Source organism: Elgaria multicarinata, chromosome 7 (assembly GCF_023053635.1).
Source record: "Elgaria multicarinata webbii isolate HBS135686 ecotype San Diego chromosome 7, rElgMul1.1.pri, whole genome shotgun sequence".
NCBI classification, from domain to species: Eukaryota; Metazoa; Chordata; class Lepidosauria; order Squamata; family Anguidae; genus Elgaria; species Elgaria multicarinata.
In genome coordinates, this window is record NC_086177.1 from 65,458,484 (window position 1) to 65,483,066 (window position 24,583).

At 39.0% G+C, this 24,583-nt stretch overlaps 1 protein-coding gene across 4 annotated transcripts in view; it reads right to left on the bottom strand.

The window, feature by feature from the left end:
• Positions 1-1,984: 1,984 nt before the first annotated feature.
• PCMTD1 (protein-L-isoaspartate (D-aspartate) O-methyltransferase domain containing 1) overlaps positions 1,985-24,583 on the bottom strand; it is a 46,659-nt gene continuing 24,060 nt past the window's right edge. For 3 of the 4 annotated variants that reach the window (XM_063130711.1, XM_063130712.1, XM_063130713.1), the window contains exons 4-6: positions 14,741-14,912; positions 6,107-6,230; positions 1,985-4,417 (exon numbers count right to left, since the gene is read on the bottom strand). In XM_063130711.1, the coding sequence (XP_062986781.1) occupies positions 4,047-4,417; positions 6,107-6,230; positions 14,741-14,912 (667 nt within the window). In that variant the 3' untranslated portion in view covers positions 1,985-4,046. Of the gene's footprint in view, positions 4,418-6,106; positions 6,231-14,740; positions 14,913-22,759; positions 22,850-24,583 lie in introns of those variants that run through there. The other variant, XM_063130714.1, reaches the window with a different exon arrangement.

The following is a 24,583-nucleotide window of genomic DNA, read 5'->3' on the forward strand; positions in this document are numbered from 1 at the left end:
GTTCAACAAGTATGTGAAGCAACTCAAAGTAGCATTGATATAACGTTGATGTTCAATATTCCTTCCAAATATGAGTGCTTCCAATCACACGCATATCACCTAAATCCTTTATATGGCACTTCCAGAGTAAAATCTTTTGCATCCGCCAGGACTTAGACTCTAGTGTTGTAGCAGGTGAATCTAGTGAGATATCCAGCGCAAAGCCTTGTCCAGTTTCTTTGGATGAGTTTCAGTTGGTACAGCTCAAGGATGTTGACAAGGTGCTTGGACAGTGCAACCACTTCCGTATTGAATCCTTGCCCCTCTTGGCTAATTAAAGCTAGCAGGGATGGAACACCCGGCTAGGCCAGGGAAGTGATTAATGCATCTCTGTGAGAGGGAGTAGTCCCAGGCCCTCTGAAAGAGGTGGCAGTGAGATCACTCCTGAAGAAAGCTTCTGGGGACCCGGAAAATCTTAACTACAGGCCAGTGGCAAATGTTCTGTTCCTAGGCAAAGTCCTTGATTATCTGGATCCTTGATTATCTGGATCCATTTCAGTCGGGTTTCAGGCCTGGAAACAACCTTGGTCGCCCTGTATGATGAGCTATGTTGGGAGAAAGACAGGGGGAGTGTGTTGATTCTCCTTGATCTCTCAGCGGCTTTTGATACCATCGACCATGGTATCCTTCTGGAGCGTCTGGATGAGTTGGGAGTAGGAGGCACAGCATTGCAGTGGTTCCGCCCTTGGTTGGTCGGCTCCAGGAGGTGGTGCTTGAGGAACATTTCTCAGCCCTGTGGATTCTCCAATATGGGGTTCCACAGGGGTCAGTCTTGTCCCCCAAGCTGTTTAACATTTACCTGAAACTGTTGGGTGCGGTCAACTGGAGTTTTGGAGTGTGTTGTCATCAGTACACTCTTCATCAGGTGAGGCTGTGGATGTGCTGAACCGGTGCCTGGTTGTGACAATGGACTGGATGAGGGCTAATAAACAAACTCAATCCAGACAAGACTGATATGCTGTTAGTGGGTGGTTCTGCTGACTGGGTGTTCAACCTGTTCTGGATGGGGTTGCACTCCCTCTGAAGAAGCAGGTTCGTAGCTTGGGGGTTCTCCTAGAACCATCTCTGTCCCTTGAGGTTCAGGTAGCCTCGGTATCACGGAGTGCCTTTTACCAACTTCGGTTGGTGGCCCAGCTACGCCCCTATCTGGACAGGGATAACCTAGCTTTCAGTTGTCCATGCTCTGGTAACCTCCAAATGAGATTACTGCAATGCGCTCTATGTGGGGCTGCCTTTGAAGATGGTTCGGAAGCTGCAGCTTGTGCAAAATGCAGCAGCCAGATTGATAACTGGAACTAGAAGGTTTGAACATATAAGACCAATTCTGGCCCGCTTGCATTGGCTGCCTATACATTTCTGAGCCCAATTCAAGGTGCTGGTTTTAACCTATGAAGCCTTACACGGCTTGGGACCACAATACCTGATGAAACACCTCTCCCAACATGAACCTACCTGTACACTACGCTCAACATCTAAGGTCCTCCTCTGAGTACCTACTCCAAGGGAAGATCAGAGGATGGCAACAAGGGAGAGGGCCTTCTCAGTGGTGGCTCCCCAATTATGGAATGATCTCCCCAACAAGCCTTGCCTGGTGCCAACATTATCTTTTCGGTGCCAGGTTAAGGCTTTTCTCTTCTCTCAGGCAGTTAACAACATATGCTGAATTTTTAATTGACCCCAGAATAGTTGTTTTAAATCAATATTTTTAAAATCGATATTGTTTTTATGCTTTTAAATTTCTATATATCTGTTTTTAATGTTCATTGTTTTTAACTTTTGTAAACCGCCCAGAGAGCTTTGGCTATGGGGCGGTATATAAATGTAATAAAATAAATAAATAAATAAATATGAGCAGCCCCCAAACTGGAGTAGGGTTTTTAGGTGTGTGTTTTTAAGAAACATCCTCCCTCCACCCCTCAAATGGAAACAATAATGGAACACTTAGTCAGCAAAAAATCACCAGACATTTTATTGGAATTATGACAAAAGTTTTAATTTTCATTCATTTTGCATTTTATGCATTTATTTTAGAAGTAAATATAAATTCAACAATGTGAAATAATTTCACAAACACAAAGGAAACTTTGCTTGTGACTTAAAAAAAATTAACATAATGAATATTCGTAACTCATCTAGTATCTATTTGAACAAGAGAATAGGGGAAATGCATGAAGTTAAAAGATGAAATTCCAAGAAGATACAAATTGGATTTCAGAATGACTAAAAACTTCATTCTATTTAGTAAAATAAAATAGATGTGCTATAGTCAGTTTCCCAGAGATGAACCTTCTCTATTTGTCAATTTTAGTTCCTGTGAAACAAGGCTGATACACTTTTTTTCAGCAACTAGTGCATTTATTCATTAGCATAAGTTCACAGAAACCAACTCAAATCAACATACTGTTTAACAAACCAGAAGAACTTTTTAAATAGATATTAAGTTTTGATAATCACTAAGACAAAAAGTTTTAATTCGCAAATAAGCATGAAATCCAACTTGCAACCAAACCATGTATTTCATAGATTGTGTCCAATAAGATACTTATAATATTGTAATGTGGATATCACAGAACGTGACAGTTCAATAGTGTAATTTCACTGGGTTTCATCTATGAGTTATCAGGTTGTGAGTATATAAAAACCATCCTGATTATATTTTGTTTTAAGAATTTTCATTGTGTAATGACATAAACACACTAGGAAATTATGCAGGAATTTTCTCCATAAGGAATGCTTTTTGTTGGGCCCTAATAGATCAGATGTCCTTAAAAATAGCATTTTTACAGCATATCTTGAACTCTATTTTATTATTGATATTTTACACTGAGTATTAAAATTATAAAGCTAGTGAAAATTAAGATACTCTATCATGCAAAAAGAAAAATATAACCCATTTAAACAAAGTATTTAAATAACCAAAAAAATGGCAGAAGTAACAATATAGTCACGCAATGTCAGTCCACCAAACTTGCAATTTTACTATTAATTTCCAAAAGAGTATCAATAGCAAATGTAGGAACCATACACCTTACCTTATCTGAGATAAATAAGGTACAGAATCCACTTAAAGTGCACCTCTGAACAAATCCTTTAAAATTCTACCATTACAGCTATCCAAATAAGCAATACAAGCTCATCTTTTTACATGTTCTACTGTATAAAATAGTAAATATAGTACTTGAAACCAAAATTACAATCTGATATATATATGAAATATGTTTTCTGTACCATGAACTTTAAAAAGAAGCTAAATACTTTTTCATAAATGCTGGAAAACTGAGATTTTTTTTATGATGATCATAGGCTGGTGGTACAGAAACAGGGTTATAGTACATTTTAAAGAAAAATGTTATAGTCAATAAAATGTTTTCTTAAGGCTCTGAGAGAAGCAGTCACTTTTCTTGAGATCTTTCGGCAAAGGTTAAAGAAGAACATGTAGCAGGGCTGTCTGGCATTTCTGAACCTGAATGTTCATATTTCATTAAATCCAGATCATTCAGTGTCTACGTTATTGCACTCATGTATTCCTTGGAATACATCATATCACATCAACACAGTAACGATGATTGCAAAATAGCTATGTTAAAATAAAGGGCTCCAATTCAATATGAGATAAAACATTCTTAATGCAGACAGCGCCTATTGATGTCTGAACGTAGTTATTCAATTATTCACACATATAAAATTTTGTTAACCCTCATCAATTCAAATTTGTAGGGACCAAAAAGATTTTTTATCAGGCAAACTCTTAATTAGTGATGTATACTGCTTTGGAATATATTTCTGTCAGAGTTAAAAGAGCATTTTCCCAAAGATAACAAAAATGGATTTTAAACACTGTTGAGTGCAAGTCCTTGCAGCAAAGTTAAGACATGTTTCATTTTATCACTGCACTTAAGTCTTGCTGAAAGACTACCAGTATTTGCCATGTATTTCTTAGTAAATGCTACATTTCAAGAATTAATGAACTATCAAGTAGGCATTATCACTTCTACTTAAAATAAAAGTTATTTTTCTCTATAGTATGTCAAGTAGGCTTTTAGAGATTCAGGGAGTGGTAGATTCATAACTTTTTCCCGCAATAGATTCCGTGGGGGTTCTTCTGGTTTCAAGGCTTCAGTGTGATCTTTATCATCCTCTTCTTTGCTGTCTTCTTCCATCTTTTCATCTTCTTCACTATCTAGAGGCTGAGGAATGAGTTGATTGCCTACAAACACATAGGTATTAATCCTGCGCCTACGGCACCTTCTCCGTTTACGTTTTGGTGGGGGCTTCTGGATAATACCCTTGGCTTGCATCTCATCATTTATATAGTTCCTAAGAGTGCGCCTAATATAGATCCGAGCCAAGTCCTGTAGATTCCTAACAGAACAGGGGGCTAAAAGGAGAAGAAAATTAGGATTGTCCTCTAGGTCAAAAATGAATTAACATGAACTGTACTGTGAAAATTGTGAGAAAAATCCAGAACAATTGAAAATGTTTAACTAAGCATACTGAGCTCATTCCAGATTTAGTCTGAATCAATGGAACAGTGGGTCTACTCCAAGTATGACTAAATCTGGAACCATCCCAGTATTACTATAAGAGCTCAAAGAACTGCATACTATGACATTTCAGACTGAAAATCAATTATATTGGCTGGGATCCAGTTAACACAACTGTTTTACAGGCCTAATGGTGCTCTATTTTTCCTTGAATATTAGCTCCATTGTCTCATGCTGCATGACAAGGCAGTTTTGGAATGGGACTCTGAACAGCAGTTTAAAATATGGTATGAGGTCTGCTTTGCCAATAAGTGGTGGGGCAAAAATATCTCCAGGCATTCCTTAGACTAATTTTTGGATCCTGTCCTTTGAACATGGAGTATCTGAACAGTCACAGAACCTGTATTTTAAAAATGTTACACATAAAAGAATTCACTTGTTTGACTATCTGCAACAAAAGGAGGAGTTCCATGGAGTTATTTTGTAGTTCTTCCAACAGCTCTTTCTCTCTCTATAATATTTTAAAATCAGAATCACGTTAACACATCTTAAATAAAATGCCTTTATGGAGGCATGCATTGGCATAATTCTCTTCTTGGTGTCATATCAAGAATTTTTAGAATTTCATCATGCTGCATTAAAAAAAAGTCTGGGTAGGAGCAGCAGCTCTGGGTTCAGAGTGGGAGGAGTCTGATGGACTCCCGATCGCCCTTGCACAAGGCTTTCCGGAGCACCCACCAAGCAGTTTAGGGAGTTTGGATCTTGCTTCGGACCCAGATCCAAGATGAGTTGGTCTGGGCCCCAAGTGGCCTGAGTCAGATCTGGGCTGATTTGGAATCTCCAAATTGGCCTCTGAAGTGAATCGGGTAAGGGGGTCCGTGCATAGTCCTAGTAATAATGACAAAATGGGATCGATATATGTTTGTAGTGGCAAGTTTGGATTTCAGTCATAGCAGCCTGATCATCAGCCAGTTTGGTTCAACTTCAGGGCAACCGCCCCACCCACCCCTACAGACACTTTTTAAGCTGGATGGGTTGGAACTAAAGTGCTGTTTGCATGAGTGGAAATGCCCTTCCACTCATAAAGAGTTGTCTCAAATTTCCTTCTGCCACCTCAGCCTTCTGTGCCACATTTAATGCCATTTTGACTGCCATTTGAGCAAATTTTGGGTGGAGATAGGATATGAATTCAATAAATGCATTCATTCCATGAGCACCTTTGACTCAGTTTTGTGAGCAGAACTCCACTTATGATTCTTAGGTTCCACCTCTTCCTCAATTGACCAGCCACAGTTTTATCAGTATCCAGTCTTTAAAAGCTTGTAATATTGTGCTTTATTCTTTTTATCTTTTATTGTTCTCTGTTCTGGAATCTGTTTTGATGCAGAGTGGTATATAAATGTTGTAAATAAGTAAATCAAATGTATATGGTTGCCATTAATGTTGACATCAAAGAGAAGCCTCAGAATTGATTTCCCCCCACTAAGCAATGCATTCTAGTACAACAAGAATAATGACATAAGTACCATTTGTAGCAAACAGAAGCTGTGCCACAAGGGAAAGGCACAATAAATGGTACTTACGCAGTCCCACAGTATCATTTTTGCTGGTGTCACTCTTGCTTGGTTGCACAAGTGGAGCAAATGAAACAGCAAGGATGTTTTTGCTTTCCCAAGTATTCTGTCCAGTTCTTTGGATTTGGGTTAGCTGCATGGAATCATTGAAGATTCATGATCCAGAAGTAATTAAATACATAATTTCATCTACATCTGTATTCCTATTGCATATACTGGCCCCATTCAGACATGTTAAACTGTATTTTATTGATAAATGAATGAACCTGTGAGCCTTGGCCCTGTGACTTTCCCCACTCCCTTCTTCTCCAGAGCAGTGCCAAGGATATTGGAAGACTCCTTTTTTGTTTCTTTACTAGCTGTAGTTTGTTGTTACACCTAAGCCTTAATAAACTATGGTTTGTCTTAACTATACAGAAACAAGCCAACTTCAAACCTTGACTTACGAACCTAACTTGTTTTAATAAATCATATTTAAAATTGATCCTGGTTTATGGTTTGGAGGCAATGCCAGATTGAGGTGAACTGAGAATAGAAACGAACAGTTCTGATCACCTTGCAGCCAAGAGAAGAGGAATGAGTGTGTGTGTGTAAATCTGACGCTTGCACAGGCTCATTCGTGTAACAATAAAAGCAGAGTTAATCATTATGTCAGAACAAGGTCACTAGCTGCATTTGATTAATTATATCTTGCTTAGTAAGACATAAACAATAGAGGTGTGCTCCGCTCCGATTAGAATTGGAGAATCAGAAGCGAATTGGCCTGCTCTGCCTTGCCCAGAGGAGGAGTAGAAGCGGACCGCGGACCCTTAGAAGCACGGCGAAGAGAAGCGGCCATAAGCGGAGCACTTCTCTTTTCGCGGAGCGCTCCGATCGCCATTTTGGAAAATTTCACCCATAGGATTGCATTGCGGAAAAGAATAGGGGATAACTGTGTTGTTTTTTAAGCTGTCTTTCTGAAACTTCTTGTGCTTAGAGAGTCGTGGCTGGGGGTCATTTTGAGCCTACTTTCAGCTCTCTGCGTGGTGCGGTTCGCTTGCTATAATTTTTGGAAAAACCGTGTAAAAAAAGCGGGAGAGGTACCTTTTTGAAGTGCTGAGAGGCAGAGTCATGATCACATGATCCCAAAGTTGGAGGAGGGGATAGGCACAATGGGACTTGGGATACTGGGAAACTTCTCTTTCTTAGCCTGAACAGACTTTTCCCAGTGTTTTTTAAAACAGTAGCCCCACCAAATGCACAAACACAACCTGAATTCATATACTAAGCAAGTAAATAACAGATAGGAAGCACAGCACTGCTACCCACCCTAACCTTGGTGAACAACTGAATAGATGTGGTGCAAGGGGATGAGGTCCCCTAGGGCATGTGGACGTGCCCAGTGCACACATACACTGTGTCCTGCCCTGGAGGGTCATCAGAGTCCTCCAAAGGTTAACCAGTGGAGAGAGAATAATGCTTATCATGAATTGAAGTGTTAGTTTGCTTCTTAAAGACTGGTCCCTAGACAGGGTCAGTCAAAATTGGCATAATTCCCCCTCCCCCTGGGCACGTCCACTTCCCTCTTACTGGTAAAAGACAGATATAGCTTTTTTTTAAAAAAAAATCTTCCTGTTGTTTATTCAGCAACACTGCTGCTTTTAATTCTACCCTTCCTTTGTTTATTTATTTATTTATTCCATTTTATATTTACACCCCATAGCCCAATCTCTCCTGGCTTTTCCTCTTCAGTGAAATCAGGCAGGCTTTCATTGTGGTTCAACTCCTTATTGTTGTTGTTGTTATTGTTGCTATTAATATTAATTAGTACTGCTATTAACATTATTATTTTGTTGTTTAGTAATGGCTGTGATCACAGTGCAGTCAATCAACTCTGAAGCAAGGATAACAAAGCTTTACTCTTATCCTCCTAGCCTCCTAGTTATGGGATGCAAAAGAAAAGGCATCTCTCTGTGCTGCTCCCACCTCACAGGGATGGTTTGCATTACTGGCTTTGAAACTATCCTTGGCTCACTTCCTTATTCCCCCAGAAATGTCTGCTGCCTGCCTGCCTTCCCTCCCTCCTCCCCTGCCCACCTTGCAGGGATGGTTTGTGTGTGTCTTGCTTTGACTCAGGGGATAAGTCCTTCCTGCGCTCACTTAGACTTTTGGAAGTTCCAAATCAATTTTTCAAGTGTGGAAGAAGATTCATATAGGTTGATCTCTACTCCCCAATTCATGGCATGTTGGGATTTCCTTTGAAATGGCCCCATTGAGCTGTCTGCAGCTTTAAATCCCTGAGATACTGGGGTGTCCGATTTTCAAAAATTCCCAAAAAATCAGGGGAGGCTTGGATTGGCTTGAGTCTTGGCATGCGTGTGTATACGTCCATGAGGTGTCATGGTGCCAGACTTGAGGTTTCTAACATGAAAATTGACGTAGTTCTAGCATGGGACTTGATTTGGGGTGAGTTAAAAGGTTAAAGCCCCACCAAAAATCAGGGGATGATGGGATTTTCTTGAGGCTTAGCATGCATGTATATACAAGAATAAACTATCATGGTGCCGAGTTTGAGGTTTCTAACGTGAAAATTGACGGAGATATCGAAAGGGGTGTGAATTGGGGTTATGGGTGGTGCGTTAGAGGTTAAAATTTTCATAAATTCCCCAAAAATCAGGGGATGATGGGATTGGCTTGAGGCTTGGCATGCATGTGTATATGTCCATGAGGTGTAGTGGTGCTAAGCTTGAGGTTTCTAACTTTAACAGAAAAAAAGTTGTAGACTTTTTTGGATTTCAATGCAAGCCTATGGAGCTCCGCAGTGGAGCGGAGCATAGGCGGAGCGGGGCGGCCCGATCCGCAAATTGCGGATCTGGAAGAGAAGCAGATCGGGGGGTCCGTGCACACCCCTTATAAACAAGACTTTTGTCTGTGCTTCTTCACTGCACAACCAATTTGCTTCTTTGTTCCTTCACTACATAAGCAATTAAACCAGGTAGTCTCTAATTAGTTGCTTACCTGCAACTATGGTTCTTCAAGTGGTCATCAGTGTAGTCACACATATGAATTCTACACTAAACCTTACTTTGGATATTTCTAGAACTAGGCTAGCATTTTACAGGTGACCCAATTCTGCCCTCAGTGTGCACACTCAGTGGGGCATGGCTCCTGTCTTCCCATTCAGTTCCTAACGGTCCATGTGCAGCATCTTATCTAAGGAAGTATCGAGAGAGAGAGCAGGCAATACTAGCACCAATACTATGAATAAGTTCCAGAGCAGGCCAGGGAGGTGGGGAAACCCACTTGCACTGCATCCTCCCTGGCCCAGGTGTTGGGTGGAGGACAGCTCCTCCAACCAGTGCCTCAGCCAGGGAAGTACTGGGGTGGGGTGGGGAAATGGCATGATAATAAAAGGAAATCAACAATTAGGAGATAACAGGTTCTGCAGGCTGGATTAGGCCTGTGAGCCAGAGGTACTCCATTCCTGTTCTATGTGAATGATAGTGAGCACCCAAAGAACAGAGGTGACAGTTTCCATCCTTCTGAGAGTTTCTGCAGCCATGTCTCAAAGATGTCAGTGGGCAGGTGTCCCATGTGATGACAAGGCAGGAGTCAAGGTGATATTTGGAGGGCTCTGCCACCTTATGTCAATTGACAGCCAAAACTTTGCAGCTTAGAAGTGTTTTGGCAGAATGCAAAGGCATCTGATAAGATGCCTGTACTTCTGTCAAGTGTCACATAGTGCAGCTGGATTATGGTCTCTTCCAAGAACTGACCCGACCTAATGAAGACTGCTATCCAATCTCTCCCTCCAAGACCCGTCTGCTGAGCTTTGAGTATTGCAGAACCTTTGCACCCTGTCCAGACTGTCATGGTTCTTCTCCCTGAAGAGCCCTGTCCCATCTAACAGGTCTTCAATTCTGGTTCTGGCCTTCTGTATTGTCCCAAAAGAGTATTAACTAGGAAGGTCTGTAGAGAGCTACTGCATATACCATTACCTTCAGTCCCTACAACTGGCCATGAGTATCAACATACTAATTTGTTTTGCCAGCAAGAAGATTCCTGGTGGAAAACCCTGGCAAGTTCCATTTTATCTGGTAATTGTTCAAAGATAGATGACGCTTTATCCTATTAAAAGTTTTGGTATCTATACATGCTTGATAGTTGGTGATGTGAAGCAATGAAGCAACCAGAGAGTAAAAATCCTCTCCCCATGATATTTAGCGTTGAAACAAAAATCTGTCTGGGACCATGAGGACAGCAGATACCCCTGTGTCTGGCCCTCACAGGCCCAGGCAGACATGCCCATGCCTGACTGCTCTCCAACCTTCATGAGCAGTTGCGTACAGGTCCGCCCCTGAGCTGCACTCTTTGTCCTTTCCCCCTGCAGCGTTAATGGTGGCCACCATAACACAGCGGGAGGAAATAGGCAATTTCATCCTCTATTCTAATGCCATTAGAGACAAGGGGGAAATATGTGATTTCCCCAGCTTAGGGGAAATCGCGTTTCTCTCCCCTGGTGAACCAATCAGGATCTTAAATGTCCTGTTAACCTTGCATTAAGAGAGCCTTTAAAGCCCCGACTGGTATGGTGGGGAGGGGGCAAAGTGTGCTTTCTGGGGCCTCAGGGCCTTAAAGGCCCTATTAAGATAGCCTTTAAGGCTCGAATTAGGGGGGAGACAGCAAAGTGTGCTTTCCAGGGTTTCCAGAAAGTGTGCAATTCCCCAGCTGTGCTAATGATGTGCCAGGAAAATTGTGCGTTTTCTGGAGGTCCCAGAAAGTATGCTTTGACAAGGGCTTGAAAGGCTGATGTGATGCAGCCTCCCTAGCACTTGGCAAGCCTGGCTCCTTGGAGCAGGGCTCAGCAAACTTGTGGGGCAGCCCCCCCCCCCCCCAGTGAGTTCTCTAAGCCTAATGATATCTAGCCTTCTATGTTCATGTTTAGTAGTTGCAGAATAGGTCCACTACTTGATGGTCCCAATACTAATGGAGTTCAGCAAACGGCCTTTGAATAGAAAACTGTAGCCTACCTCCCAGAGTAGGTTATCTAGTGTATTCAATGTAGAGGGCATGGTGGAATATTTTGCCCATAACTCCTTCACCACATGCAGTGAAATAGCACAGAAATTGCTACTAGAGCGAAGTTGTCAGCATCAGCTAAGAGAAATATTATTTCCTTAATGGGAGATGAAAGTGGCTTAATTGCAAAACTCAATACCCTGTACTTACACAAAAGTTATTCAACACATGGCTGAGTGTCCTCAATGGGAGACAAAGAATTCTGATCCCCAATATACATGTCAGAATGCAAGATGGCAAACTGAAGAGGACACAGACACTGATTTGGACTAACAGTTCTCAGGCCTTGATAATAAGGTCACTCTTATATCCAATCACTTAGCAAAAGGGAAAGCAGAAGAGGCCTCAGACCTAGAAGAAGTAATTTATGTAGGGTCTAAAGCTGCTGGTGCCAAAGCATATATAAACAAGGGTAATAGTACTAGGGCAGGCACTGACAATAAACACAGGGTCAGAGATGCAGAGGGGAAAGGCAAAGCATAAGCACTGTTAAGACAGAGACCAAAGGAACTGTGATACTCGAAACAAAGGGCACCAATATTGAGGAAATGGCAGTATAGCCAATACTAAGGCGAGCAGGACCAACGTAAATGCAGGCATGTGAACAGTGAAGATAAGGGCCTGTACTAAAGTCTACATAACTGACATCACAGCTCCGTGTACAGATGTAGACTACTCTGTTGACTCAGACTTTGAAACCATAGCTGTTACGGCGTAGTGGTGATCATGGTTGCTATAGTATGCTGAAGTTGACATGCTGTGTTATCGATAACAGGATAGTGTCATAATGCCATGGGTCTTCCCAAAGGGTATAGGAAAGGAAGTGACAATCCCAGCAAAATGGGGACCTAGAACACTAGTATCAAGATGAGTCCCTCTTAGCTAAATCCCATAAGCATAATGGTTCTATTCGCTGGGAGACTGTGACCTTTGTTATGTCTGCCTGGGGTCAAGAGAGTGTCATGCATGGTTTAATTTCCTTGTTTATTTTGATTTGGACAAAATGGAAAATTATGATAAATTAAAGGCTTCCTGGTTTGATTACTTGCACTACAAAGAGTAATGAAGGGGCGGGATGCACAGGCAAAAGGCTCATCCTTACCTCGGCTGAGATATGCTTGTGCAAATGGGGGCTCTGCATAGTACCTTTCAGTTTAAGCAAAAAAAAAAAAAAAGAAAAAAATACTTAAGAACTGGGGAAATGGGGAACTTACATTTATTATATACTACATTCAAACATATCTTACATAATTCCCAGTGTCATTTTAGAAACACTGTCTGAACTCTGAAAAATAAGAGTGTATCGTTGCTAACTTTGAAGAAGGTTGTATGTCCACATTAATATGTAGTGTTGATGTAAACAGAGACGAACCGGCTGCTATTATAATGTTTTAGTATAGTTAAATCTGATGCATGCACATCCATGAATTGCCCAGGACAATGAAATCTTTAATACATATATTAATATGTATTTAGAGGCATCTAGAATTAAAAAAAGTTATGCATATCTGATCAAAACAGATAAGGATAAGTGTACATATTATTAATTTGGAATGTACAAATTTGCTTGTCAGGACTTCATTTGGTATGAGCCATAAATGGAATTGTAAGACGAAGTTACAGCAATGGGTTGGTTGTTTTTTTTAAAAAAAATCAATACTTGAGTGTATATTTAAGACCTGTTACATTAGCAGTACCCATCCAATTTTCCTTGAAATCCTCTGGGTAGGTCAACAATACAACAGTTTATTTTGATAACCCTTGCTTCAGTCCAGTGTTCATTTCCCCCCTAAGAGATAGCTATTAACCATTACTGAAAAAGAGTGGTATGATGTAAACATCTCAGTTTAGAAAACATCCATACTATGCTAGCATATAATAATAAAACAATCTGTTTGGTTTTATTGAGAAGAATCTATAAAGCAATTGTATGGTATTTAATTAATGAAAATGCTTACTATAAAGGCACTTTGTTTACTTATTGAGCAAGCCAAGTTTCTTAGGGATACTGTTAGATTGAGCAAGTCATGTTTCAGTGTACCTAAACTTCCCCATCTGTAAAATGGAGATAATTATACTCACCGTAGAAAAGCCCTTTGATATCTATGAATGAAAAATAAGTACTAAGTATTACTGTATCACTAAAAAATTCATGCTTTTCAAAACATTGTTCCGTTGATTGAAAAGGGCAGAGAAAGAAAATGTTCCAGGTTCCCTGTACATTGAGCATTAGACTCAGCTTTCTATGTAGTCTGTTGTTTGTGTGAATTTTGCCGGGGGGGTGGGGAGAGATTCCCAAGATACTGTTATGGCTCAATTACTTTTTTGTATAAACTTCTTGAAACTTCTAACAATTGAATGATGAACAGAATCCAACAGGATGCTTATGCCTCAGCCAATTCTCTCTCACACACACCCCAATTCTGTTGCATAAGAGGCTCCCACGACTTGAACAATGTTGATTAAGTGCTTCCGTGGCCACTCAAAATGAACAGGAACACTGATTTCTGGGAAAAGGCAGGTTGGCAGAGCTCACATGAAAAAGCATTACATCTCCACTGCATAAGCGGTGAGTCCCACTTGTGCAATGGAATTGGCAGGATCCAGCGCTTGCAGAAGGGAATTGGCGGGGCAGAAACGCCCCATTGGATTCTGCCCAATGAAATCATGTGAGACTTTTCATGTGATCAAGCAGTCAGATGAATTGTACTCTTCAAAGGTTACTGGAGCAGTTTGGGGTCCAATTACAGGATGCTGCAGATACACTGTTTGATAACTGTAGTTATCAAAAGCTCAGTTTATAAAGCAAGTATGGCTGGTGTCAGCACACTGAACCCCTCTTCTGTTTACAGAACTGCACTGAGTGAGTGGTCAGAAAGCCGTATTGATTTCAGCACAGCTGCCTTTCTCCATTGCTGGCCACCATCTCTGTTTATCTGCCCGCTAGTCAGATTTGGGGGACTCACCAGAGAGGCTCTGGGGACTGGAGGGCACCATGCCCAGAGCTCTGTCAACCCTGCCATAAGCCCTGAACTTAAGAAATTCTCTGTGGAAACGAAGATGGAGAACATAAAAATACAAAATAATATAGTAGCACTGAAATCAAACAAGCGCTATCCTCTAATTGGCTTGATTTCAGGATGAAGATGCCTTGATTGCTAGCAAAGTTAAAGAAGAATATGGGTAGGCAACTTATTTGGGGGTAGGAAAGAAGTCTACTATTGAAACCCTCTGTCCCATAACCCTATTTTTGGTGGTATGCTCCAGTCACACAGTTTCTGTAGTGCAACAAGTTATATAACCAGGGGAGGGAGTTATAAAGTGTAGAATAGAAATGCTACTCAAAATTTACTGAGAAATGGACACAGGACAACCACCACCCTGCCGCTGCTGCTAAAGTTATACTGTGCAAGACTGGAAACATTTCTGGAGATCACAGGAAACCATATATGGCCTATGGTTCTCTGCTTTAGGTTTTACAAAATACCTTTGTATTTTTTATTTTTGCATTCACTGTACTGAGGCAACTGACAATAAGAGAATAGTTAATAACTTAAACACACGGCAAATAAATAAATAAATCACCTGATCTTCTACTGGCATAACCAGAATGCCTCCAATTTTCAATAAGATTTTCATATAGTTTTCATGGTCTTTTTGGACACCAGCTCCGCAGTAAATCCGGTCATACTGATGGCTGTCCGATGTTATTTGCAAGCAGTTGCCAACTACGAAGGCAGGTTCACAGAATTCAAATCTGGCCATAAACAAACAATTCATGTTTTTAAAAGTATCAACTAAATTTTCAGTTCTAAACATTTATTGAAATGGCACTGAATTCAATGGAGTGTATTTGCAATTGAACATGCAGCCCACTCAGCCACAAAGCTCACTGGATGATTCTGGACCAGTCATTGACTCTCAGCCTAACCTACCTCACAGTTTTGTTGTGAGGATAAAATGGAGGAGGAGGACCGTGTAAGCAGCCTTGGGGTCCTTGCAAGAGGGAAAAAACAGGATATAAATTTACTAATAAAAGAATCAATGATAAAAATATACAATGGTAACTGAAGGTGATTAATTTATCACAAGATTTAAAATTCTTATTTCCTAAAGGACAACCCATGCAATGGTCTGCATGGAGACTGTTTGTAAACTGCACAATTGTTTTAAGAGGTCCAAAACATTGTCCCCTCTCCCCCAGTTTTGAAAACAGTTTAAAATATCTGTAGTGATTGTATTATATACAGCATTTCATGCTTTACTCTAAAAGTTATATAGTGCTTTCCTAGAAATCCCCATACCTGGGAAACTCTTTCAGATCTAACTGATGCAATATAGTCAAATGTATGGAAACTTGCAATGCTCATATTGCTCATGTTGGAACTCACACAAGCTTTTTTGATGAATCACTGTAGAATGTCATATCTTCTAAAACATATATCTAAAGATCCATGATAATTCAGAACTACTTACGTATCTACTTGTGTCTAGTAGATATATAGACGTGGTATTTCTACTGTGGTATTTAAATAGCTAGACAAAAATAATGAAAAGTCAGAATGTTGGAAGAGAAAGAGACCAGTAATTGTAATAAATGGCACCTCTTTCATATACTGCAATTGCATTATCTAAGAAATATACAGAACAGTTAAATCTACCATAAATCCAGAGTTGAGCAATTTATATTTCATTCATTTCTTTGGGCTTAAGTTTCCAAAATTTGTTGAAGTTACAAAGAAATCTCAAGTGGAAAATATGAACATCCTTGACAATAAGAATTTATAAGTATTTATGTAATACAGCACATCTGAGACTTTCCCAGTTCTATGCACTTTGCCACTGAGAACTCTGCAGTCCTCTTTCTGTTCCAATCCGGAACACAGAAACAACTTTTCAGATAATTGCACAAAGGGAAGGTGCCATGTCTCCTCTTTAATAGCTTTCCTAAGAACAGCAAGCAAACAAAACCAACAAACCCTGCCTGTAGTTTGTACACTGCTGTTGGTTTTTATTTAATGATGATGATGAATTCTGACGCTGTCCCTGGCTAGTGTTACACTTGGTGTTCTTTTTATTGTTGTATTTTCTTTGTCACTTTTTAGTGTTCAGCACTGCTTTTAGTTGTGACTAGTAGGACCTGCCACAGCATGATGGAATGCTCCTGTTCAGGTTTCCAGCACTCCATTTTATCACCCTCCTTCAATCACACCCCCCTCCCCGCAACAATCAGTCAGCATACTGTGTCCACTGAGCATGCTCAGTCCACCTGGGACAGGATTTTGCTTTCCCACACCAAGCACTACCCCTTCCGGAAGATGTGTGGTAATTTTGCACTCTTTTGTCTTCTTCCAAGACTGCTGGTGTCTCCCTCTTGAGTATTGATGGTGCTGTTTCGGTTACATAAGGAATGGCTCTCAGAGAATTTCTTTCTTTCTTTCTTTCTTTCTTTCTTTCCTTCTTTCTCTTTCCAGTATTTATTAGGATGACCATATGAAAAGGAGGACAGGGCCCCTGTATCTTTAACAGTTGCATAGAAAAGGAAATTTCAGCAGATGTCATTTGCATATATGGAGAACCTGGTGAAATTCCCTCTTCATCACCACAGATAAAGGTGCAGGAGCTATACTAGGGTGACCTGATCTAAAAGAGGGCAGGGTACCTGCAGCTTTGACTGTTGTGATGAAGAGGGAATTTCACTAGGATTTCCATATATACAAATGACACCTGCTGAAATTCCCTTTTCAATGCAACTGTTAAAGATACAGGAGCCCTGTCCTCCTTTTCATATGGTCACCCTATATTTATATACTGCTCCCCATTCAAAGTTTCAGAGTGGTGTACAAGATAAGGTAAAATTAAAACACATTCAAAAAGTTTTTTAAAAAGAATTGAGTTCACTATTAGTGTGTAGATATGTTTTTATATTGTTTGTTTTGGCATCATTAACTGTTTTGAAATTAAGAAAAGGTGAGATATAAATGTTTAAAATAATAAATTTTAAAAGGCATAAATGGCTCGGTGCCACCAGATATTATTTAAAACTTAATTTGAAGCAAAATAACTAATTTTCACATAACAAATTTGTCACCAGAGATCTCTTCTTTGTAGGAAAATGTTTGTAGTCCACTGTGTACAACATTTCATGTAGTGACTACACATTTTGCTTTGTGTATATATGATGAAAATACTTGTTTGACCATAGGCTTCCATAATATAATAAAGCTATTGCCGTTAAATTACACAGAATATTGGAAGTGTAATTCAAATGCTGAGTTCAGAATAAAGGATTTAAAAGAAGTAAATTTGTATAATATATTCTGAGCACAGAATCTGAGTTAAGTCTAGCAGCTCAATGGTCAACCTTTTTACCTATGTAAGTTCCATAGAATATATACTATTGATAGATAGGAGTAAAAAGACAAAGAGACTCTTCTAGAAACGTATTTTAGGAGGAAAGAAAGTCTATTTAGCTACCTACAACTACTTCACAGGGTAGGGTTGCTCACTCATTGCCCACTGAAATCAGGGAATGTCATCACTGTGGTGGCATAATTTAAAGACTCTCTCCAAAAGCAACCTCTGCATCTGTTTCACTGGGAGAGGGATGAGGGTAAAGCCTACCCCCACACAGAACAATCCTGAGCAATTCTGCTCCCAACTAATGGGAAAAGTGAGCAGGGAAAGAGTGGCAGGGAAAAGTGAGCAGTACACCCTGAGTTCTGGTGGACTACCAAGCCAAGGGACTCATACGCCATTTAGGTACCCATATGCAACTTAACAAGCAACACAATGGAGTCCAAACCCATTTTAATGATCTTGATGCTCTGCCTAAACAATGAAGCCTTTCCACGCAGGTAACAATAGGAATGTTTGCCTTTGAACCAGGCCTTATACAAGTCACGTTTCTAAAAGAACCAGAAGAGCAATGTAGATGTTATCATAAGGGCAGGTTTTGCCATTACGGGCACACTGAATGTTAGTATTCCTGCTGAAAGGGGTAGGTTCACATGTTCCACATTTTCCATTGATATCATGTACTATTCAACATTCTCCTCCTTCCATAATCTATCAATGAAATGCTGCTATACTTTAGATTGTATTGGACCAGATAGATCTAGTTGCCAAAAAGCAGGCTACCCTTGGAATTTACGTAAGAAGTTATTATTATAGAGCTGATCTTGACTTCTACCTAATCTGGCTGGAGGATGATCTGGTTACTAGATGATCTGATTACTAGAAGGTAGCTCTAAAATTTGTGTACTATTTTATTTGATGAGAGCACACACAAAATTAACCATATGTAAAATAGAGTGTATTTTTCATTATATTCTAATTTAATCTGAACAATCACAGAAATGAGTTGCCTGTGTGAAGTTAATATAGAAATAGGGGTAAAAATAACGAATTAATGCTTATGGCTTGTAACTGATCTCTGCCTTCCTGATTTTTCAAAGTAGTAACATAGTGAAGTGAGGCCTTCTCCCAGACAATTCACCCACAGATACAAGTACAAAGGAAGATAAGCTGGACAGGCTAGTTTGCAAACCAATCTGAGACAGGGAATGGGGAATAAAGGGGCAGCACATGCTGGGCATCACAGCTCACAAGATTATGCTAGATTCCTCAAATTCATAGGACCAGAGGTGGGAAATCAAGAAGGGGATAGATCCATACAGATGGCATCTGCTGAGGAGAGACAGAAATGAATTAAAACCCAAGTGAGAGCAACAATATTTTTTCTGTTTCACCCTCTCAGTTTTCCCACTTCTATCTTCCCCTGAAACATTAAACATATCCCACAGGGTACAATATCAGAACTCATGCTGAGCATACTGTAACAGTTTGAGAATAATTTTTGTATCTTAATTTCTAACCTCATTGATTGCCGTGAAGTCTTCCAAATAATCTCCCTCACATAACATTTTGTAATGTGCGTTAAAAAGCTGAAGATCTAATAAGAATTCTCTCAAGACCTCTATGAAAGACTTTTTCTGTGTAGGACATTTTTGTTTATGAAAGCTAATGTTAAAGGTGCAGTAGAAAAGTATGGATTATTTTTGCTAGAATATTCTTAACTGTCTTGAGTAGAATGCACAGTAGAATGCATCATGCTAGAACGAAAACATCTCCGGTACATTCCTCTATAGCATTTACAGTGCTTTAAACCAAAGCAGAAGTGATGAGCATGCAAGAGGGGAATAGTGATACAACGTCTTTGTGCCCCTGCTCCCATTCTTAAAAAACCAAAAAACCTGTCTAGCCTATTTTTCTAGAATGCTATTACAAATACCTAATTCTGTGCTTAATATAGGCTTTATGACCTATATGAAGTAACATTTTAATATGACGCTCAAACACACACAGTCTTTCCTACACTGGCAGCCATTGTGATGCAGCCATCAATTAAATCCTCCCACTCAGATTAGTTCAGCCACATGACCTTTGTTGAGTCATAAAACTCTATTGAAAACAATTCCTACTGCAAAGATTCATATGTTAGGATCCATTACTTACGAATATAAAGCATATTGCACTTGCTCATTGACTTGACAAGAAATTGGAAAGAGACACTTGGCTCAATCCTAATCTATGTAATAATGCTTTGGATTTCAGCATTTTTTAAGAAACATTAAATCAAACATCTATGCAGCAGTTTATGAAAACAGTGTCAAAGACATTAAAATTGTGCTAAATTTATGTTCTGCTAACAGGCAATATTATCAATAGTGATTCACAGAAACCTCTTAGCCCACCATTGTTAACCTACATGGCAAATTGGGAGGGGGGCGAGGCTGAATGATTTCCTACTTAAACTCAGGAAAACAACAACACATCCTTCAGATAAAGGATTCAAACAAAAAATGTATAGTTGGGTAGTAAATAAGAGTATTGTTAATATTTTCAGCTTATGATGTAAATGAGTGAAGATGACATGCAATATTTTTGGAAGTAAATACAATAGAACCGAAAACAGTTCACACTTTTTATTTATTTATTCCATTTTTATACCCCCACCCCCACCCCCAATAGCCAAAGCTCTCTGGGTGGTTCACAAAAATTAAAAATCACTAGAGGTCAAGGAAGGGAACTCAGTTGTGACCTAAAATCAAAGTACCCTGTTTTGGGAACTGAAAGGAAAGCTGTTGTGTGACTATGAAATAAATATATTACTCCCCAATCACAGCTTGGAATTTTGGTAAAAATATTAATTTATATCTAAATAGTGTTGAGGTTCATGTTCCTTCCTTTGCTGAGCATTATATATAATCAGCTCCTCAGCAATCCTTTGAATATTAGAGCTGAGAGATTTCAGGAGAAGAACATTTGTCCTCCCTTGACTTCTCTTTTCCTTTGTGGACAGAAATGTCATATGAGTAAGATACTTCATTCTATTGATGATGATGATGATGATGATAAAAAGAAAAAAGAAAAAGAAAAGGAAGCCAGGCTCCTGGAACATTTGGGAAAAAATGAAATGTGTTTTGCTTGCTACAACAAATACTCAGTGTTTATGTATATGTTCTGTGATCTCATACCATATCTTTTTGTTCAGTATTAAAAGTAAAAGTTAGAAAGGCAAACCTGATTTCAGAGTAGAGTCCTATAAAATAATTTCTGTGTGTCTATATCAGAAGAGAACTCACATATCCAAGATAACATTTTGCTATAGAGAATAGAGTGTTCATTCTTGGTATATGGCCATCTACATACAAAAATCACATCTCCAAAAATCCCTAGGCAATGGCAAACCCATCAAATTAGGCTGCTGCGGGAGGGATAAAGCTCTTTTTCCCTCTTCTGCCAGCCCCCAGCAGGCTAGTAAAATATTTTTCAGGCTAGTAATATTTGTGAACTTATTTGCAAGGCTGAAATAAACTCTCAAACAAATCTCATTTGCTCCGGACTACAGAGTAAGGACCATGGCACTTTCACAATCTGGACATATTTTTTAAATCTGATGCCTTTGTAGTCAAAACTATAGATCCAAAAAAATTTAGCTCTGCGGAAGGCATTCACATTATTTAGAACCTCATGTTTTGAAGATTCCCAATAGAAAGCCAGGCATAAAGAGTCTAAAGAGTCTAAACCAATCACATATATTTATTGCAGTATACAGTTAAACATACATGTAGATATTCTGAACGAATGAATGTACTTTCATCAAATGAAAATGCAATCATAGTATAGGTGCTAGAATGCTTTTATGAAGGTCATTTAATTAAAATTACAATAGTATTTATTTTGCTATACTTGCTTTTTAAACAAAGAAATAGTGCTAGTAAGGGAAAATAAACTGCACAGTTGTCTTCTGTTCAAGTGAAGTAGTATTGTTGTATTATGTAGTAGTAACATTCTATTAGAAACTTGTAAATAGTTGTCTTCTGTTCAAGTGAAGTAGTATTGCGTATTAGTAATGTTCTATTAGAAACTTGTAAACAGCTGTTTTGTACTGTTAGTAGCAACATTGTATTTGAGATTTGTAAATAGTTGTCTTCTGTTCAAGTGAAGTAACAGTATTGTTGTATTGTTTTTATTCTGCATGCCACCTTGAGAAGACTATGGTATGTAAAGGCAGCCAAGAAATGGATTAAATAAATAAAAATAAAATAGCAATGATTATTAATTTATCAGATGTATATCTTGTTCTACATCTAATGAAGTACCCAAGTGGTGAATAAAAAGGGGAGAAAAATAACAATAGAAATATGTAATTAAATCTTTTAATATCAGATTGCACCAGTAAAACTGTGGCTGGTCAGTCAGGGAATGGTTGTTTAAATAAAAATGTCTTCAGAAGGTGCCCAAAAATGAAGCAATGTTGGTTGGTGCCTATGTAACATCAGCAGGCGGGGAGTTTCATAGATAGGGAGCCAATACGTGAAAGGACTTCAAACAGACTGCAGGTCCATATGGAACCACCAGGTGTGCCTCATCTGATTACCTCAGTGACCAGGCAGATTCCTAAGAGAGAAAGCGCTCCCTCAAATATCCTGGCCCCAATTATTCAAGTCATGACACATGCCCCCATACAATCATACACTGTAATATTCCTGTTGATTGAAGAGATGCATCATTTGGACAAAACTGTTTTTCTTAAGGCATAATTCCACTATCTGGATTGCTCCTACGTAAAATTTCAACTTTGAATTGAAGTGATGTCTGCTTTACAGTTTCTTCATTTATTCTGCTATGCTTCCATGCATCAGGGTAGACAAACCAAAAACTGAATTCATGATTCCAGTGTGATCTTCCAGGACACCATGATGTAAATATACAGTCTTCTTCTGTGAGATCTTCAGATAAATCAAAAGAGAACACCAAAGCTGTCCAAATTAAAGCAACATGAAAAACATTCCAGAGGGAATACTCTTTTGCTGAAGTTGTTTAAACAAGGAAACATGTGACAGTTCAGCTTCCATTTTGAAGAACACCAGAACTTCATTTTCTAGCCTTCACTATGTTGTCAGAACTAAAATGCACTGATGAGAGATTGATGAAAGTAAGCTGACTTTCTTCCCTATTGATATTATCGACTAAAAAGGCTATCTTAACCATAAGACCTATCCCAGTAGTAGTGGTACTACGATTCTCATCACTTACCATTGTAGAGATTTCTTTAGAAGAATGATGATAGTTTCATATGGCCCAGAGATGAAGTGTTGGCTTTCTTGCACAGTAGAGATCATATCAGCTTGTGTACTTGGAGTTTGGATAGGCTGCTAGCAGATGGGCAACCTAGCATTGCCCCGTTGCTCTCCCTCCAAGACGGATATTCTACATCTAGAAGCTGACTGGGAGCAGAAAAGACAACACATTCCCCTTCAATAAACAGGTGAAGAGGGGCCCCACCACTGCTACATCTGTGCATTACATTTTTAAGGCTTCTTCCATCTTAAAAATCTGAAATGGCTCATGTTAATTAAAAATACTGCTTACTAAGTCTCAAAATCAGGGCAAAGCAACTACCAAAATGTATGAAGTATTCCTCCAAAGTGCAGTCTGTATTGAACATGATTGTCTGTTTTTGTTGCTTGAAGCAACATTTTCTATTAAAATCAAATAAAAAAGAAATGTTCGCCTTTTGTGTTTTTCCAAGTGTTGTCTCCATTCCAAAGGAGAACTAAACATTTGAAGATGGAAACAAATGATTAATAGAATAGCCTTACAAAAATGACCTCCTGTCACGGATAAATATAACGTTTTGAAGGATATGCATCTTTAGAAAAGTATAGCTGCAGACATTATTTTCAGATCAAGGAAGTATTGATCTAATTGCCAGAGAAAGACAAAGTATAAAATTCATTTGTGTAACTCAAGTATTTGGCACAGAACATTCAAGACATAACAAGCCAAGCTACTCTTACGGAAGTAATCTAGTCATGTTTGCCAAGTAAAGGGTAAAGAACTATCTTAACTCAATTTGTCTATAAGAAATGTATGATTTTTGCATGTAAACTTGATCATTACACTCCTAATCAACAGAAGTATGGTCGTACAACTGCCAGCCATATTCACAAATGCACTTGTGTAAGAAAGGTGGTGTACATACATACTAAATTGTGCAGTATTTATTTCTACATTACTAATTCTGTCTTGAGGAATGGATTAGACAATCATTTGACTACAGCCCTTAGAGACACCATGGTGATTTTCTCTGAAGTGTTTTTGTACTAATTCATATTACCAATGAAGGCAAAGCAACACACAGATTTTTTTGGTTTAGAGAAACAGTCCACTTCTCATCTAAACTGCACGCAAAATATCACAGAGAAATGTTAAGTCACATATTTGTTAATTTCTGAATACTTTTTAGGAAAACAACATTTAGAATAATACAAATATATAATGCTTAGGATTCAACCTGAAGCTCCCAAATTATTACAAATTGATTAAAAAATGAGCCAGAGAAAGCAGCAATTGTTAAGAGTCAGAATATGAAAGAACATTTATACTGACCAGGTGAAATATTACAAAAGTTATAAAGCTTTTCTACCACCAGATTATTTTCAGATTCTGTCAAGCACATTTGACAGGAACACTTTCGGTGGCTGCTCCCAGGTCCTAGAACTATCTGCCAAGGGAGGCCAGGCTAGCTTCCCCAGCAGGCAAAAACATTTTGACTCAGATTTTTGCATTTCAGCTGATTTGTTGCTGAACTGGGGTGTTGATCACCCAGTGCTATCATTTTTAACGATGTGTTTTTATTTCATGAGTTTTACTTTAAAAGTTATTTTAATCCATATTTTATTGTTAGCCATCTTAGCACTACTTTTAGTGGAAAGACAGGATATAAATGTAATAAATAAAATAAAGTATGCAAGTTAGGTGCTCAGGTTCACTGCTCTGTAGGTGATTCAAGTCCTATTTCATTTGCTGTTCATTAAAAACAGTGGCATTCCCTTCCACTAGAATTACTCTTTTGGA